Below are 17,536 nucleotides of genomic sequence, written 5' to 3'. Positions count from 1 at the left end.
AACTGCCAGACTTTGAAGTGTTTTTAGAAGCAAACACGAAAAGCCATTTGGGGCAATATCTACAATATTTTGGAGTTGCAAAGCCAAACGTCAAAGCTTTGCTCTTGGAACAAAACAAGAAAAAAACTTTTGCTTGACATTTTTCATGATCCTTGATCCTTCCGTCTCTGTACCTGGAACATTTTAGCATCATAGAAAAAAATCACAAACTCAAAAATCATAAAACACTTGTATAGCATTTCATTAAAAATATTTATTAAGAACATTTGATGATGTTGATGATGTCATTAATACAACAACGATGGCTTTGAATGCAATTTTTAACTTCCTTTTCCCAGTTTCAAACAGTAGACAACCTTTCCTGTTAATAATATAAATGTTTTTGTGTTGACTCACTGTAAACCACTGACCAGTGACACTTTGTTTTTTCTTTACTTTTACTACTTATTGTTTTAACCCTCAGAGAATTGACATTTTGGGTGTTTTTATTTCTTTGCCTTTCAATATTCCGGTCATTTTTAAGGCTAGTAATTGTATGAAATTTGGCCACTATTTTTTTTTTACTTCGACATGCTCAGAGCAGTAGAAGGAGAACCTACCACAGGTGCTCATGGCTCGTGCAAGTCAGATACCAGTTACCCTAAAAGTTTGGCTGGGGGAGTCGTGTTCTTTTTGTTCCCGAAGCCAAAAACACAACTGGAGCAATGTCTAAAAACGTCTCAGGGATGTGTGTGTAGTATGGGAGATGTGTATGTTTTTATTGGTTATCTCATCTAGTCCGCACTAATGTGTATGTTCAGCAAAATGACAATAAATCTTGATTTGATTTGAATTAAATAAGGCGTTTAAAGATATTACAGTGCCTTGACATAACTATACATTAACGCACCTAGTGAAAAGATTGGGCCGCGACGATGACTGCAACGACTGAGGTTGACAGTTATTAGCAACTATCATATTACCATATTACTATCAATATTTCTTTGTTGTATTGTAAATTGTATTTTTTTTCTTTAAAACTGCCCTTGTGCCAAAAATAATAATGCATTAAATTAAATTCTGCTATGACACGATCAAGGCTGTAATATTTTCATCAAAAATATTTCACCTTGGCCCTAATATTTGGAAATACTGCAAATGTAGTGTTTTTCCTGCTGAGGTTGTCATGATAAAAAAAAAAAAAGTCGATACAAACATAAAAATGATTTAAAATTATAATACATTTTATATCTATGGATAGTTCTGATGTAGTTGAAAATATCTAATGTGGTGGGAGTAAAGAAATAATTAATGGAGTACATTTTTATTGCACTTTTAAGAGACAGACCGTCATGTAAATTTAAATTTAAAAAGATTTCTTTTTTAGTGGTGTTAAATATAAACATTCTGTATGTGCTCTTAGCTCATTTGAATTCTTCACTGTTTGAATCTCTGATTGATAATTATCTGCTGTGCTTCTGATTCTTCATTCTGAAAATGAAAGAGATCATTTGATCTCTAAAAAAGAGGCCAACTTCAAACCAGGCTTTACGCTGGCACTCTTTCACAACTTAGCCTTGATTGCGTGACTCTCTACGACCCCCGCTGTTAACATCTGATCTATTTCTGCTGATGTGAAGCCATACTCCTCCAGGACCTCGACTGTGTGTTCACCTATCTCAGGATTAGCGAGGAGGCAAGGCTCCGCCGGGGTCCGGGACAGAACCGGGGCTGGGCGGGGGCTTTCTTTACCACTCGAGTCCTTCACAAATGAGCCTCTCTCCTTATTGTGGGGGTGTGAGCTGACCTCTTCAAAAGATAAAACGGGCGTGACGCAGGCGTCGGTGCAATCAAAAATCTTTGACCATTCTGCCTGGGTTTTTGATGCAAAACGTTGGGTGAAGATAAGTCTGAGCTCCGGCCAATCAGTGAAGCTCATCTGTGGAGGCAGCTGTGAAGAATCTAACTCCAATCCTAGAGAGAAAAGAAGAAGCATCTTATATAAAGATATATAAAGACCAACAGTCCTGCATCCATCATCAATATAATGCACAACAGTGGAATTCAACGTTTTTTGATGGATGGAAAGTTATTTATTTATTTATTCAGTTTATTTCCGACATGGTTACATTCACTTTTTTTTTTTATAAACAAACTAGAGCGTTTATATCGTCAGGGGTGAGTCAGGCGCAGGGTTGGGGTCAATTATGTAAGTTTTAATTGCATAATTGGTAATTAATTACAATTGTGATGTAATTAGATATGTAATCTAAATTGAAAAAATATGTTGTTGTAATCACAATTGATTGTAATTGTGATTGTCATGGAAATTCTATAAAAACTGTAATTTACAATGTAATTAAACACAGAACAGGAGCAGCGTGTTACAGTGCTATGTCTTACACGTATGCAGTTAACAAATATTAAAATATGTTTCACATTAACTTTACCTGTCAGTTCTTTTGAGGATCATTTTACCATTTCAAAAAAAAATAAAATCCAGGGGTATACTGACACAAAAAAGGCTCAGACGCCCACACTAAAAATATCAATATCAATATTTTTCATTGATTAGGAAGCATAACAAGGAAACCAAGAGATGAGAAACAAATTAGATGATATATGATGTTTTTAGTGTATTTTACAGCTGATTTAAGACACGGGTAAAAACTGACCCAGAGATGCATAACAGAAAGCTAACGCAAGAGGAAGGTTAGATTTTTGGGTTATTTATTAAATGCTCAGTAATTGTTTGTTTGTTTTTTAATTTCCCTTTCTTTTTTCTCAATAATTGTGATTAATTGCAATTGAAGTTTAGCAATAAAAAAACAATTGTAATTTATTTCATTTTTTACTTTGTCTGCACATGAAAACGAAGGTCAACACTGCATGAAGTGCAATCTTCTTACGACAGTAATGCATGTTTAGTTATTGAAATTAAATAAATGAATTTATTTTATTGCATAATTGTGACCATCACCAGTCCTTCCTAAAGAAGGACAAGAAACACTTTATTAAGGGGAGGATATAAAAAGAGAGGGCAGTGTTACACCTAGGTGAGGGGAAGGGAACAGGGAAGAGGGAGTTAGGGTAGGACAATGGAAGGGGTGGGGAAGAGTCGACTGTTTTAAGGTGCGAGTGAAATGTGATGTTATAGTTGTGCATATTGTGTTGTGTACTCAGTTCAGCCAGTAACAATTGAAATTTGAATTGTAATTAGGAAAAATGCCAGTCACCATAATCGTAATTGAGTTGTAATTGAACATGGATAATTGAAGAAGTAATTGTAACTTTAAAATGTAATTGACCCCAACCCTGGTCAGTCTTTTTCCCTTTCAAAAAAAGAAGGAAAAAAGAAACATGTCTGTTTATAGATGTGGGACACGTACAGTATCAGTATGTATGTATGCTGGGGTGAATATATTGTTATTGATGTTCTGCAGTGTTCTTTAACAAACCGTGAAGCAGCTGTGAGTAGAACTGTGGCTCGATGGCTCCCACAGCCACGTATTTTCCATCCGATGTCTGGTACGTGTCATAGAAAGGGGCCCCGCTGTCCAGCATGTTCTGTCCTCTAGGACGGTCCCACAAACCGATGCTTTGGGATTTCCACACAAATGAGCCAGTGTAAGCTGCTCCTTCCACCTGAGTAAAAACAAGACAGGAAGATCCACGTAGGACATCGTTTCAGAGAAAGACTCTTACATGTGCTTCTGTGCTTTCATGCAGAATTAGCGCAGTCTTATAAATCATAACTGACAGAATAAAGTAAACGGACGCTTTAATGTGTGTTTGTTCATGTATTTATTCATGAGTGATGTACGTGTGTTGCACAGGTTGCCGTGCAGCATACACCTGACTGCTTAGCAAAACAGGCTGAATTGAACAGATGTAAAAGTATAATTAAAGTTGAAATATATATTGAAAAACTACCAGCGGCTGATGTACAAACACTTGTAAATCCTTGTTTATGCTGAAGCCGTCACAGCCTGTGGAGCTATGAAAGAAAAACACAAAACCTTTAACAAAACCATGAAGGAAAAAGTCAAGATTTACTTGAGGTTTATCCCTAAATAAAGATTGCAGCAGGGGGGAATGTATTCAATCAGAATATGTATTTCATATGTTCATATTAAATTGCTTATTGCCGATCAAGGGGGTAAAATCATTTAAGGGTATTAACTCCAGCCTAATCAAAAAAGGTACAATCAGATGCAAAAAAAATTCACTGAAGAAAAAAAACTTTTGCTTTTTCTGAATTGATGAGATAAAAATCAATAAATTAAAAAAATGGCCCTGTTTTCTCTTTTATTAGGAAATATTTTGTTTTTGTTTTTTCTGAATTGATGGGATAGTTGATGATGTGATAAAAAATTAAAAATAAGTAAATAACAAAAAAATGCCCGTTTTTCTGTTTTTATAGGAAATTTTTTGTTTTTGTTTTTTCTGAATTGATGGGATAAGTTTTTGTAGGAAATTCAGAAAAAAATTTAAAAATATTTCCTAGGGCCAATTTTAGTTTATTTACTTATTTTTTATCTCATGAATTCAGAGAAACTGAAAAACATTTCCTGTAAAACAGGGCAGATTTTTTAATTCATCAATTTTCAAGATCAAGATTTTATTCTTATCAATTCAAAAAAACAGAAACATATTTAATATTAAAACAGAAAAACGGGGACAATTTTTTTTTAATTTACTTAATTTTATCTCATCAATTCAGAAAAAAGTCAGTTTTGTCAAGTTTCTCCATTAACAAAGTAAGACCAGTTTGAAATGAGTCAGAACCAGGTTTCGCTGGTTGGTTTGCCTTGAATTTCTACTTTTAGCACACACAATATGCAAATTCTATCTGATCTTATATTTATATATTTTTTTTGTGTGTGTCTAAACATCTTTGAGCTTCATTTCACGAATAATCTATGCTGAATAGCCACTCTGTGAATCATCTGAGATGTTTTCTTTGAAAGAATGATGTCATTCTGGAGCTGGCCATGGCTATCCCATTCATGGCCTTTTTAAAAAATCCACTTCAGAATGGACAGGAAGATGGAAAATTATAATAATAATAATAATAATAATAATAATAATAATAATAATAATAATAATAATAATAATAGAGATTGAATAATAATGTACTTTCTTTCCAAGGCACTTTGTAAAAGTGCATCACTCTGAGGCAAAGGGAAAATAAGGGAACATTGATCATTGTAGGCAGTTAGAAGGACACATGTAATAATTTTTTATCCCAACATTGTCAATAATCGAGAACTCACTGTCAATGCTGTTTTTATATACTAGTACAGTGCTCGTCAGAAGTATGTATTCATATAGTGGGAGCTTAAGTAGAGTTGTCAATTATGGCCAAATGAGTATGTGTTTGAAGGTCAGATGTACAAAGAGGTGTACATACTCTGTACTCTGTAGTGTTATAAAGTAAAATAGCGTGTACAATTTCCCTGTTTAATTCTATGGGACATGCGCATGATAAACTGCAATTATTGCAAGTTTTTAAAAAATGAAATAAACTGTATTTCATGGCATTTTGTACTTGTAAAGTTCAAATTTGTAATTATTGATATCGCTATATATCAAGATGTATATCGTAGTGTTTATTATCAGGATATATCGTATCGCGACATGGAAATCGTGAATCGTATCATTTCGTCTGATTAATAGCAATGCACTGCACACCCCTATTGCCAGATATTTCCAGTTACCTGGATCAATAATCCTGATCATGGTACCATGATTATTCACACGTTTAGAGGCTTGTAACACATTTCTATTTCTATCACCATTGACAACAATGCACTAATTTCAAATGTAAGTAAGTAAACTTGGTTTATATAGTGCTTTTCACAGACAGAGGTCACAAAGTGCTTCACAGTGAACACAATCACATTGTGATTGAAGGATGCTCTATTGGCTCTATTGGAAAGCCTGTTTATAAAAATAAGTCTTTAGTTGATTTTTAAAAGTCTGCACAGAATCAAGGGAGAACAACGACAGAGGAGGTTTATTCAGAGACGGGGCGCAACGGCTTTAAAAGACCCGTCTCCTCGCGTTTTGTGACAGGTTCGAGGAACCATTAGCAGGTTTTGGCCTTCAGAACTCAGACTCCGAACTGAAGTGTAGGCCTGGATCAAATGTACGGACAGTCCCATTTATTTATTTTTTAAATCAAGATGAAATACTCAATCCTGATTTGATCTGGATTAAACTCTGTGTGTTAATTAAGGACCAAACCCAACACAACTGAGTCAAATTTAATTATAAAAACAGTGTTTTACAAAAAAAGATGTTAATTTGTAAAATTTTGCCGATGATCACAGATTTTTTCGATTTTCAAAAATTTTTGTATATTGATCCATATTCCCTTTCAAATTACCATAATAAATGCCGGTGAAAACATTAGCTCGTTGGCGGGGGTAATGATCATTAGTCCCATGCAGCCTCCATTAATCAAGATATTAAGACACAAATTCACAGAAAATGACTTTTGACTCGTCTTTTTTTCTGAAATCTACGTAAATTATTTATGAATCACATTCAAACAATAGCATATGATGTTATATGTTATTATAAATTTTTACAATTGTGCATAATCATTCCATAGGCTCTGATGGGCCAGATTTGGCTGCTTTAAAAAAAAAAAAAAACATGAGGTGGGCCTAATAGAAATAATATTGAAAAGGGGGAAATAATTGTTAAAAACCTACTGTAAGAGAGAACATGCAAACTCAACAAAGGAGGATCTCTGCTGAAACAATCCTGTTTCTGAACTCACTGTGTATCATTTAATGTGCGTTGGAAGCAGTGAATGGTGAAAGAGCCAGTGAGTTTCTATTGATGCTGTCTGTATTTTTATTTTACTGTGGTAGCACTGAATCCTGTATGACACAAGCTGTGTGCTGATTGAGCAAGACCCAAAAAAAAAAAAAGTCTTTAGCATTGACACCCCCTGCTGTTCTCTGCCTGCATAGACCTAAAATCCATCCCCCAGAACAGGCTGCCTTTCTAAAACAGCCACGTCAAATAAATGTTATGTTACACAATTTAGCTTTTTTGGTTAGTTACAGTATGCACATGGGGGGGAACCAAGAAGGTAGAACCCCATGTGACACGTGTCAAACTCATGGCAAAGAAAGCATTAATCATAGTGTAAATGAAACTAAACAATATTTGCAGGGGTGCTTATATCACACGTTTTAATGTTAAACTGTTGAAAAAACTCAAAATTCTTTCAAAATCCTTCAATTTCCCTTAATTAAATAGAAATTAGTCACAAAATGTAGGAAATTCAAAGTGAATTTCCTGTTGGGATTGATTTCTATCACGTATTGCTTGGATATTGTCGGCTTCTTACATATTTTGTATTTTATGTATATACATAAGTGCAAACTAGGGCAAAATAACTTTTCACTAATCCTAGCTACTCTGTATTTATTTGGTCAATGACGTATAAGGATTTCACTGCATGATATTTCATAAAATGTTCATCATCAAACAAGGTTCGCATGAATATTATGATGGAAATAAAAGTAGAAATACTTGTAAATCTTATTGATTTTAATAGATTTAGAGTGATTTTAAAGAATTTTTCAAAACAGCAGTCATGGCCAGACAGTAGTACCACATCATATTATTTGGATACTTTGAATAAAATAACAAATTACAGAAGTAATTTAGTAAGAAACATGTTATGACAGTTTTATGAAGGGTATGGTTTTGGTAGCCACACTCAAAGAGTGTAAACCAACACCTACCTACACATTATGGATTGTATTTTAACTCAAAGACTGACCTGAAAACTTGTTTTGGGTTTATTTTAGTCAAACTTTTGGCTTTATTTTTTCCTTTGTGGCCAACATTTAATGATACATTTCTTTTACCATTATAGAGGTCCTCACTTGTGTACGAGCCATGTGAACCGTGTGCGACTGTCTGATTGAAACTGAAATTGAAAATGTAAATTGAAAATATGAATTGAAATTGAAAGCCTTTATTGTCACTATACACAGTACAATGAGATTTAAGCAGCTCCATAAAAGTGCACACATTTAAAAGACTACATAATGTATACAATGCAATACAATAGCCCATGCTTCTAACGGATGGAAAAAAAGCTGTTTTCTTTTGAAAGCTGAAGAAAAAAAGCGTACATGGACAAGGCTGTTTTGTCTCTTCCAAATGACCCGTTTCTTTTGCTAGATGAAAGGTTGACATCATGAAGGGCTTGTCAGGGCTGTGTCATGGTCCTATTGCAATGCTACAAATGCTGTGAACATAAACACCACAGCTGAAAGCCGGGCAGACAAAACTAAGTGGATGTAAATGTAAGCGTTTACGTGTCAGCAGGGTTGACAGGTCAAATCAATCTACACATGTGCTTCAATGCATTTCAGCACATGCTGGAATTGGATTTTAAACCAACAGCCTGGACACTAATAGTATAAGTAAACAAATGTCACATGAATGGATATCAGTCAAGAAAAACACATATTATTATTGTTGAAGGACACGTCCTCCACCCACTTCTATCCTCAGCCTTTATGTGTCTTCAAGAGTCAGTTATTATTCGCTAACGTCAGCCACCAAAGCATTAGCCGCACACTGTTTAAGGGACAGTAAAGGTCTCTTAGAAGAGCTCTTCTTCTCTGCTTCCCTGTCTACTACCTAACCACAGAGTTAGAAGTGTTGCGCCTTGCCGTCACAGATTGTTTCAGGTCACAACTGTTTTTATTCGGTAAACAAGGTGATATATCGTGATATTGTACCGCATGATTATTGTATCGATCAAAAAAACAGCCAAATCGTTCTTTTTTGGGTTTTTTTAAAGAATTTAAGAACTTAACAGAATCAGAATCTGTTGTAGAAGCAAAAGTTAAACTTTAAAACAATTTTAATCCGACAGTTTGATAAACATACCACTTGTTTTTGATATTAGAAAAAAAGCAGACCACACAATGGCAAACCTCCAATCAAACACTGAACCCAGATCTTATTTTCTGGGTGTTTCTACTATTATTGACTTGTAACATGACTTAAAACCTAGACAAACCTATTAGTTTGAGACTGAGTGATCAATGTTTGATAAATTTTACATGTATTATGTACACGTAGCTTATAGACAAGGCTGTGTGTGAACCTACATTTTAGGATGAGAAACAATTACTAAAATGCATTACGTTTTCTTCAAAAATGAAAACCAGACTGTGAACTAAAAACAGAACAAATGCAAAAATTATGATGAAAAAGGTTAAACATGGTGTAAAATGAGCATATCAAAAGTTTAATCCTTCCATTACTGTATTAGCCTTTATTTATTATCAGAAGTACTCCTTAGCTCATGTTATATGTTATTTACTTGTGTCTGCAGGCTCATCTAAACTCTTTCCTATGTCTCGTCCAACATTAACCTTGAATTTAGGCCTTTTTATTTGTTTATTTCCAATCTTTTTCTTATTTTAGATTTTGAATTTCATCTTTTGGTGTATTTTCAAGAGTTTTGCCACAAATTATTATTGACGGATGAGAAAAAAGTAGAAAAAAAAACTCTATAATGTTAAAAAATAAACTGATAAATGTTTCTGTGTACCTCAAGAGAGGTGTTCAAGTACCGCTAGTGGTACATGTAGCCCAGTTTGGGAACCACTGCCATAATACATACAAACACCAGTTAACTAAAAGAAGCAAAAGTAATTTTTTTTTATCAACTACAATTATTTTAGGTTTAGTTAAACAAAGACCCCCAATGAACTTAAATAAACTGGCAGTTGTATTTTGTATGTTTCACTTCCCCTTTAAGGGTAAAGAGAAAACATAGAGTTAAGAAAACCTACACTGACTTAGAATTTTTTTAATAAATTCTTAAAGGGCTGTAGAAAAAATTCTGAGAATTTAAAAAATGCATCCAAAAGTCATTTATCTTTAAAAAAAATCTGTATTTAACAAACCTGACTATCGTTTCGGCACTTCCTGTGCACATGCATTCGCATGCACAGTAAGCCGAATGCCGGTAGTTCCGTCACTGCCAGACCCGTCCCTGTCACTGCTGGACCCATGTCCTTCTAGCTATAGTTCTGTCAGTTTTATTTGAACCCTAACACTAACCCAAGAAATACCCTAAAATGTTTCTTTTTTTTTTGTATATGTATTTTTAAAGGTGGAATTTGCCGTGTTAAATATGTTAAAATGAAAAAGAAAAAAAAAATGTCAGAAGTGGGATTCGAACCCACATCAGCAGAAGGAAAAATCCTCGAGTATAGTGCCTTAGACCACTTAGACCAAACACGGTGTTAACACAGGCACATTACGCTTATGCAGAAAAGTTCCGGCAGTGATGGCACCACGTATGTGCAGAAAGTTCCGGTACTATAGTCAGGTTTGTCTAGGGTCAGGGTCCGGAACTATAGACACTTTGTTTAAAAAATGTAAGTCCATCCATCATACAATACACAAGCACACATAGCAGGAGGTTTCAGAGGGGCACGTCTATAATTACAAATTTGGAAAGACATTAAAACAGACACATTTTTAGCACATTGGTGTCGTAGTAGCCCAGTTTGTCTTTAACAAATTCAGAGAGCTCTACTTAACATCGGGCACAGGGATATTTGCAGGCTTAGATGTCAAGCTAACACAGCTGAGAGCTTCCACTAATCCTGACTGAGAGCTTTTTCTAGCGCAGTGCATTTTTCTTGGCACGTTTCTGTTGATTTGAGCCAATTTTCATGATATACTCCACAAGCCTGCTGCTGTAATAACATCCCAGAGCAGTTGGAAGGTTGGCTTTCAGTGTCTGGATTACCTTATCACAGAGACTCGCAGCAGTGAGCCCACACTGATGCTAAACTCATGTGTATTATTTATATAAGATTTCTGCTTACCATACTGGCATCAATTATTTGTCCCTTCCCTGACTTGGTCCTCTCCAGCAGAGCGAGGACGATCCCCAAAGCACAGGTGAGACCCCCACCTGCAAAGTCTGCAACCAGATTCAGGGGAGCGTAGGGCTTCTCTTCACTGCGACCAAGCCGAGATAACAGGCCTATAAAGTATAGAAAGACGTCATAAACACATGCTGGAAGGAAAAAAGTTTAGACTTAAATTTGTGTTTTTTAACCTTGGGTTGTGACCCCATGTTTGGTCGCCATTAATTCAAATAGGGTCACCTGAGATTTCTAGTAATTTATTAACACAAATTACTGATTCAAATTATATTTTTGTAACTTTTTAGATTATTTTTGATTTTTAAATTGAAACACACAATCTCAAACAACTGTATTCTATGCTTTCACTTCCTAAAATATAAATATAGTAAAAAAAAAAAAACAGTAGAAATATTAAATAATTAAATAGTTAATTAAATCATCAAATAATAATTATAAGAATGAAAATTATATATTTTGCACATTTTTTTAAAATTATTATTAATTTTCAAATTAAAACAATCTCAAATAACTGTATTCTATACTTTAATTTCCTCAAATATGAATCGATTTTAAAAAAAAAAGAAGAAATATCAAATAATGAAATAGTTAATTAAATCATCAAATAATAATAAGAAGAATGAAAATTATATATATATGTATATATTTTTTTTACATTATTATTATTTTTCAAAGTAAAACACACAAACTCAAATAACTGTATTCTACACTTTCACTTCCTCAAATGTAAATTGAGTTAAACTAGTCAAAGTTAATAATTAAATAGATAATTTAATAATAATAATGAAAATTAAAGTTACATTTAAAAATACAGTATTTAAATGTGCGAGCTGGCGTATCTCATCACTATAGTGCTACTTAAGTCGTAACACTAATTCATTTTTTTTTTTTTTTTTTTTTCAAGTGTCTGGGGTCACCAGAAATGTGTGAAATTAAAATGAGGTCACGACCCAAAAAAGTTTGGGAACCACTGACTTAAAGTTTTACGTGTACTTATTTCACCTCTGATTCTCTCTCTCATTTTTTTAGGCTCTCATGACAAAAAGCCTAGTGTTCTCATACTGTAAGTAACCAAGCGTGAAATGGCAATGCCTCTGTCTCCACATAAAGCCGCATGGTCTTACCCGACAGGGCGAGGTAGTTAATGTCGTGCCCAGCTGCAGTGGCGTAACACCCAGTCTGACCATATCCAGTGAGCCGAGCGTAGATCAGACCAGGGTTTTCCTTCAGCAGCTGTTGTGGGCCAAGGCCAAGTTTCTCCATCACACCTGAGTGGTTGGAAACATTCAAAACATTCCCCTCCATTAGACGGGCTTTTACAGCACTGCTCCATGACCTAGAACCAGATGGGCTGAGTGAAGAGTGACTTGCTTTTAGAGTTTGTACTGCTGGACATCAGCCACAACAATTATATACACATACTGTATATATGTCTATTGAATCGCCGTACTTGAGTATTACCAAAGTAAAGCAGGGCTAACATTTGTACAACAGAGTGTGATGTATTTTTTATTGTTTACAAATCTTTTTATAAAAATTGATATTGATTTTTTTTTTTTTTTTTTTTAAAGCATCGTTCAGAAGCGAGATTGAAATGGGGTATTTTACGGAAGCGGATTAGGGTCAATTTTGATGGAGAAAATAATTTTGGGCAAATAAAGAATAAAGTTGAAATAAAATGTCGAGATCAAAGTCAAAAATTTCAAAAATGAACTCAAAATACAATATAGTTGTAAAAGTCGAACGTTTGCTAATAACGTGAAATCTACAGAAGCTGACGAGGGTCAATTCACCATGACAACAAACAGCAGATCATGGCAGTTTACAAAATGCCATTTAATGATGAAACACTTAAACTATACTTCAAAGTTGGGTTTTTTTTTTTTTTTTAGCTCATAAACATGTTGTTGTAATCTCTTTGAAAACGTAATCTGTTTAGAAGGAAAAACCAGTAAAGTTTGGAAGAGGTGAAGCATTCAGTCCTGACTGTGGATCTACGGAAACCGATTAGGGCCAGTTCTGATAGAGAGCGTTGTCGCGGTGAATTGGCCCTTGTCAGCGTCCGTAGATTTGACTTTATTAGCAAACCTTTGACTTTTATCACAATATTGTATTTTGAGTTCTTTTTTCAATTCAATTAAATTCAACTTTATTCAAATAGCGCAAATTACAACAAAGTCATCTCAAAGCGCTAAACAAAATATAGTAGGGGTGCGACGAGATCTCGCGAGATTTCTCGTTGCGTTAAAAATCCGTCTCACGAGATTTTTTTTTTTTGTGAGCTATCCAAACTTCCATTTGTGACCTGTGGGGGCAGTAATGCTATGTCCAATTCGACTGGTTGGGTTAGTGAACAGAAGGGCAAACAGAACAGGGTAGAAGGATTGTCAATCAGTGTCCCAGACTAGTTGAACCAATGAACCAAAGTTAAAATTCTCGAAATTTTGACTTAATCTCGTACTTTCTACTTTAATCTCAACATTTTGACTTTATTCTTGATTTTCCCAAAATCATTTTCTCAATCAAAAGTGACCCTAATCCTCTTCCGTTGTATTTATGTAACAGCACTGGTATCAAAAAACTCTAAACGATACCCTGCACTACAATAAAGAGGTGGAAGTAACAGATTACAAGTACTCACGTTACTGCTTTTATTGATACTTGTGCTTTTTTGAGTTTATTTCTAAATCAGTCATTTTACTTGTACTTAACTGTGTTTTAAAGTAATTTGTTACATTTCTTCATTCTTTGTTTTAAAATGATCAACGGACATTGGGAAACTACAAATTTTTTTTATTTATTTATTTATTTATTTTTTAAAAAGAGTTGTACATTTTGACAAACCTTTTATTTTACACAGATGCCTTTGTGGGAAATATATTAAATTCCTCCAATCTTATACATGAGATGTTTACTGTATGCAAGGGAACCGTGGCAAGATTCATTACCAAAAAATAAACGTGGGGGGTGAAAGTAACTAGTAACTTTTACTTTAAATACTATTTAATTGAGCTATGTTTTACTTGTACTTGAGTATTTGATGTATATCTTACTTGTACTTGCACTTGAGTACAATTTCAATCAAGTAACAGTACTTCTATTTGAGTAGAATATATCAATACACTTAAAACACACCTTTACGATACGGTTCAAGAATCACGTCGGACTGGATACAAAGTTTCTTGAGCACAGTGATGCCCTCTGGGTTCTTCAGGTTGATGGCCACCGATCGTTTTCCTCTCCCTTGTGTGTCCAGTGACATGGAGGCTTTAGTCCTGTCCACACGGATCACCTTGGCACCGAAGTCGGCTAAAATCATGCCACAGAAGGGTGCCGGGGCTAGACCTGCCAGCTCAATAACTCGCACCCCAGCCAGGGCCATGATGAGTGGACTACAGAGGCAGAGAGCAGAGAGACTTCTCAGTAAGGGTGTAAGTAAAAAAGCGATTGTGCGATATATAAACGCCCAGGCACTAGGTGTCAGTGAACCACATCAGACGTTGTAAAACTACCTCACTAATCAATGCATTTTAGCTGGAAGTTGCTTGCACATTATTTTCATAAAACAACAAACAATTATTGGTATCGCGATTATTGCACTGAGAAGTAGGGGTGTGCATCGCCATGAATCTGACGATACAATACAATTCACGATTTGCATGTCATAGTATGATATATCAAAATAAATCCTGAAATATCGTACCGTGACATGCAATTACAATTATAATTGTAATTGCGTAACTGATCAGAAAGAATTGCAATTATGGTTTAGTTATCATTATAATTGTAATTTAAAAAATCTGTTGCTGTCGTAATTGTAATTAAATTGTAATTAAATTGTAATTGAGTTTAAATAGTTGGCTTTGTAATTGTAATTGCCATGAAACTTCTATAAAAATTATCAATTAGAATTTAATGCAAAAATGGGGAATCATGCTACAGTTCTATGCACAGTTCTACACACGTAGCTAACAATTATTAAAATATTTTTCAAATCAAGGTTTCCCACATTTTACTATTTTAAAAAAAATAAAAATGTAATCTAGGAATATACTGATATAAAAAAGGCTCAGACACCAACACCAAAAATATTAAAACCTATATTTTCATTAATTAGGAAGCCTAACATGGTTATCAATAAATAGGTAATACATTCGATGATAGATGTTTGTTTTTAGTTTATTTTACAGCTGATTTAGGACCAGTTATCAACAGAAAGAGGAAGGTTCACTTTTATTATGTTATTTATTTCAGGCTCAGTAAATGTGATTATTTGTAATTGAACTTTAGTAATTGAGAACGTAATTGTAGTTGACTTTCTGAGGAAATATAATAAAGTTGAATTGATACAACAATTATTGTAATTTCATTGTAATTGGAAGAAATGATACCGTAATTAAATTGTAATTGAACATGGGTAACTGAAGACGTAATTGTCACTGAAAAATGTAATTGGCCCTAACCCTGCAACGCACAGCCCTACTTCTCAGTGCAATAATCCAGAGCAAAATCAATAACAGAGGAAGATAAATGTTGGAGGTTAGTTTTTCTGAACATTATGAGAGAAAACAGTTTCATCATCAGCACATAGTGAAAACGTCCACCAATGAGAATCACTGGTCCAAGGACTTCACTTGGTATTCATCTGCAAACCTCTGGGTTTGCTGCTTGTTTCTTTGAATCTCTAATATGATATCAATGTTGAAGCCTTAAATATTGCAAGATACGGATGTCCATCTGATATCAGCACAAATCATACATATTTTTATGAGAACAATAGTCAGAAATAGGAGATAGGAGGAAAAACTGACCAATTCATTATAAACCATTGAGTTACAGAAATTCTAACTTTAAATATAATAATAATTCTACAATAAATACAAACTAAATCAGAAGAACCAAAAAAAATAAAAAGTCAATAAATCCAATAAAAACAATATATATTATATTCATAGATTTTAGAGGCAGCTCAATATGATCCCTCTTTTTTTCTGATATAGAACTAATAACAGCATTGGTGATAAAGCATTAAATTAAAAATAATTCAAACCTCCTTTAAAAAAATAAAATAAATGAAAAAATAACATTGTAATCCTTTAATAGTATACAACAAGAAGGGGAAATAGAATATCCACTGTTGCTGTTGTATCTATCAATTACACTTTATTCAATTGTAGTCCAAAGTGCTTTACAGGATTTTACAAAAGTCACACGATGCACGTGCTCAAACATTTTTTTTTTTTAATTATTTAATATTTTAATTTAACTAGATTTATATTTGAAAAAGTCAAAGTTTAGAACACAGTTGTTTGAGATTGTGTTTTAATTTGAAAAATAATAATAATTTGGGGGGAAAAAATCAGTAATTTTTCTTTTTTTTAAAAAAAAAAAACAAAAACCAAAATCAATTACTAGACATTTCAGGCGACTCTACTTTAATTCCGGGCGACACCAATGTTGAAAAACACTGAACTAATCAAATATACCAAAGCTGTGTGTGATTCACGTGATATACCAGTTTAATTACAACACAAAAATTAATTGTAATATTATATGTTTAGTTCATTAGAATCATGTTGGGTTTAATTCCATAAGTCATCTTAAATAAACAAAATTTAAAATGATTTTAGTTGACTGTTACTAGAATGAAATGTGTTCACTGAAAATGTAATAAATGTCAGAAAATTAAACCTCAGACTAAATTGATATATTTATAATTAAATATTTAAATAATACAATATAATAATTAGAATATTAAATAAATAAATATTAAGAAGAAGAAGACACAAGAAATAAAAATAAATATAAACATAGATAATAGTGCAAAATTGTAGAGCTGTAGAACAGACATGAATTGGAAAAAAAATAAAACAATAATAATAATAATAATAATAATAATAATAATAATAATAATAATAATAATAATAATAATAAAATAATAATAATAAAACAACGTGCAAATGACACTTGAAGGAATTGAGTAAGCTCATTTATTACATTAGCTTCAAAGTCCAAAAGAGTCCACGCCTTATTATCAACGTGTCCCCCAACCTAATGACCCTAAAGCACCGCTGTAATAACATTTTAAAAACACTAGTGTAACAAACATTTGGTCAAAAGCAGGTTGTTGCAGCTAAATATGTTGCTGTAGCATTAGCATTATATAGCCAACAACTAACAACAGTTTGTAGAGAAACAGTGAATATTAGTCAATAATTAAAGGTTACCTGTGGGCAGAAGTTGTGCAAATAATAACTGTGTGAAGACAAGCAGAGGAGAAAACCACTTTAACTGACGCGCTGAATAATGACGCTTGATTTGTGCGACCCCAGTCTGGTGAAAGTCACGTGATGCGGTGTAAAACAACACCAGCACAAAAAAAAACATTTATTAGTTTTACTTTATTCTTAGACAACTTTTAAGACCATATAGATTAAATATTCGCTGAATTATTATTATTTCATGGATTTGTTGATAAATATCAGAAACAAACTCAACTATTTGACCCGTTTCTAAAATAAATGCCAGCTCCGCCCAACTGAATGCAATTCGATGCACGCTTTAAAATAAAACACGCGTTCCTAGTTTACATTTGGCTTCCT

General features: G+C 33.7%; 1 protein-coding gene across 1 annotated transcript; it reads right to left on the bottom strand.

Moving 5' to 3' along the window:
• Positions 1 to 233: 233 nt before the first annotated feature.
• amacr (alpha-methylacyl-CoA racemase) lies at positions 234 to 17,255 on the bottom strand. The gene is made up of 6 exons (XM_028462844.1): positions 17,162 to 17,255; positions 14,070 to 14,326; positions 12,059 to 12,202; positions 10,872 to 11,032; positions 3,438 to 3,624; positions 234 to 1,953 (listed from the first exon to the last, which is right to left on the bottom strand). Exons 2-6 carry the CDS (start codon positions 14,314 to 14,316, stop codon positions 1,544 to 1,546), a joined length of 1,149 nt encoding a protein of 382 aa, XP_028318645.1. The 5' UTR covers positions 14,317 to 14,326; positions 17,162 to 17,255; the 3' UTR covers positions 234 to 1,543.
• Between the last annotated feature and the right edge of the window lie 281 nt (positions 17,256 to 17,536).

The sequence above is a fragment of the Gouania willdenowi genome, chromosome 12 (genome assembly GCF_900634775.1).
Source record: "Gouania willdenowi chromosome 12, fGouWil2.1, whole genome shotgun sequence".
NCBI lineage: Eukaryota > Metazoa > Chordata > Actinopteri > Blenniiformes > Gobiesocidae > Gouania > Gouania willdenowi.
The sequence above is the reverse complement of the archived record's forward strand: the minus strand, read 5'-3'. Positions and strand labels throughout refer to the sequence as shown.

Bases quoted from the DNA above. Each gene is read 5' to 3' on its own strand.
- amacr (XM_028462844.1), bottom strand. From the start codon at position 14,316: ATGGCCCTGGCTGGGGTGCGAGTTATTGAGCTGGCAGGTCTAGCCCCG. The intron at 3,625-10,871 runs GTAAGCAGAAAT...GTTTTTACTCAG, and splicing joins AAATAATTGATGCCAGTATG to GTGGAAGGAGCAGCTTACAC. The intron at 1,954-3,437 runs GTTTGTTAAAGA...TTTTCTCTCTAG, and splicing joins CTACTCACAGCTGCTTCACG to GATTGGAGTTAGATTCTTCA.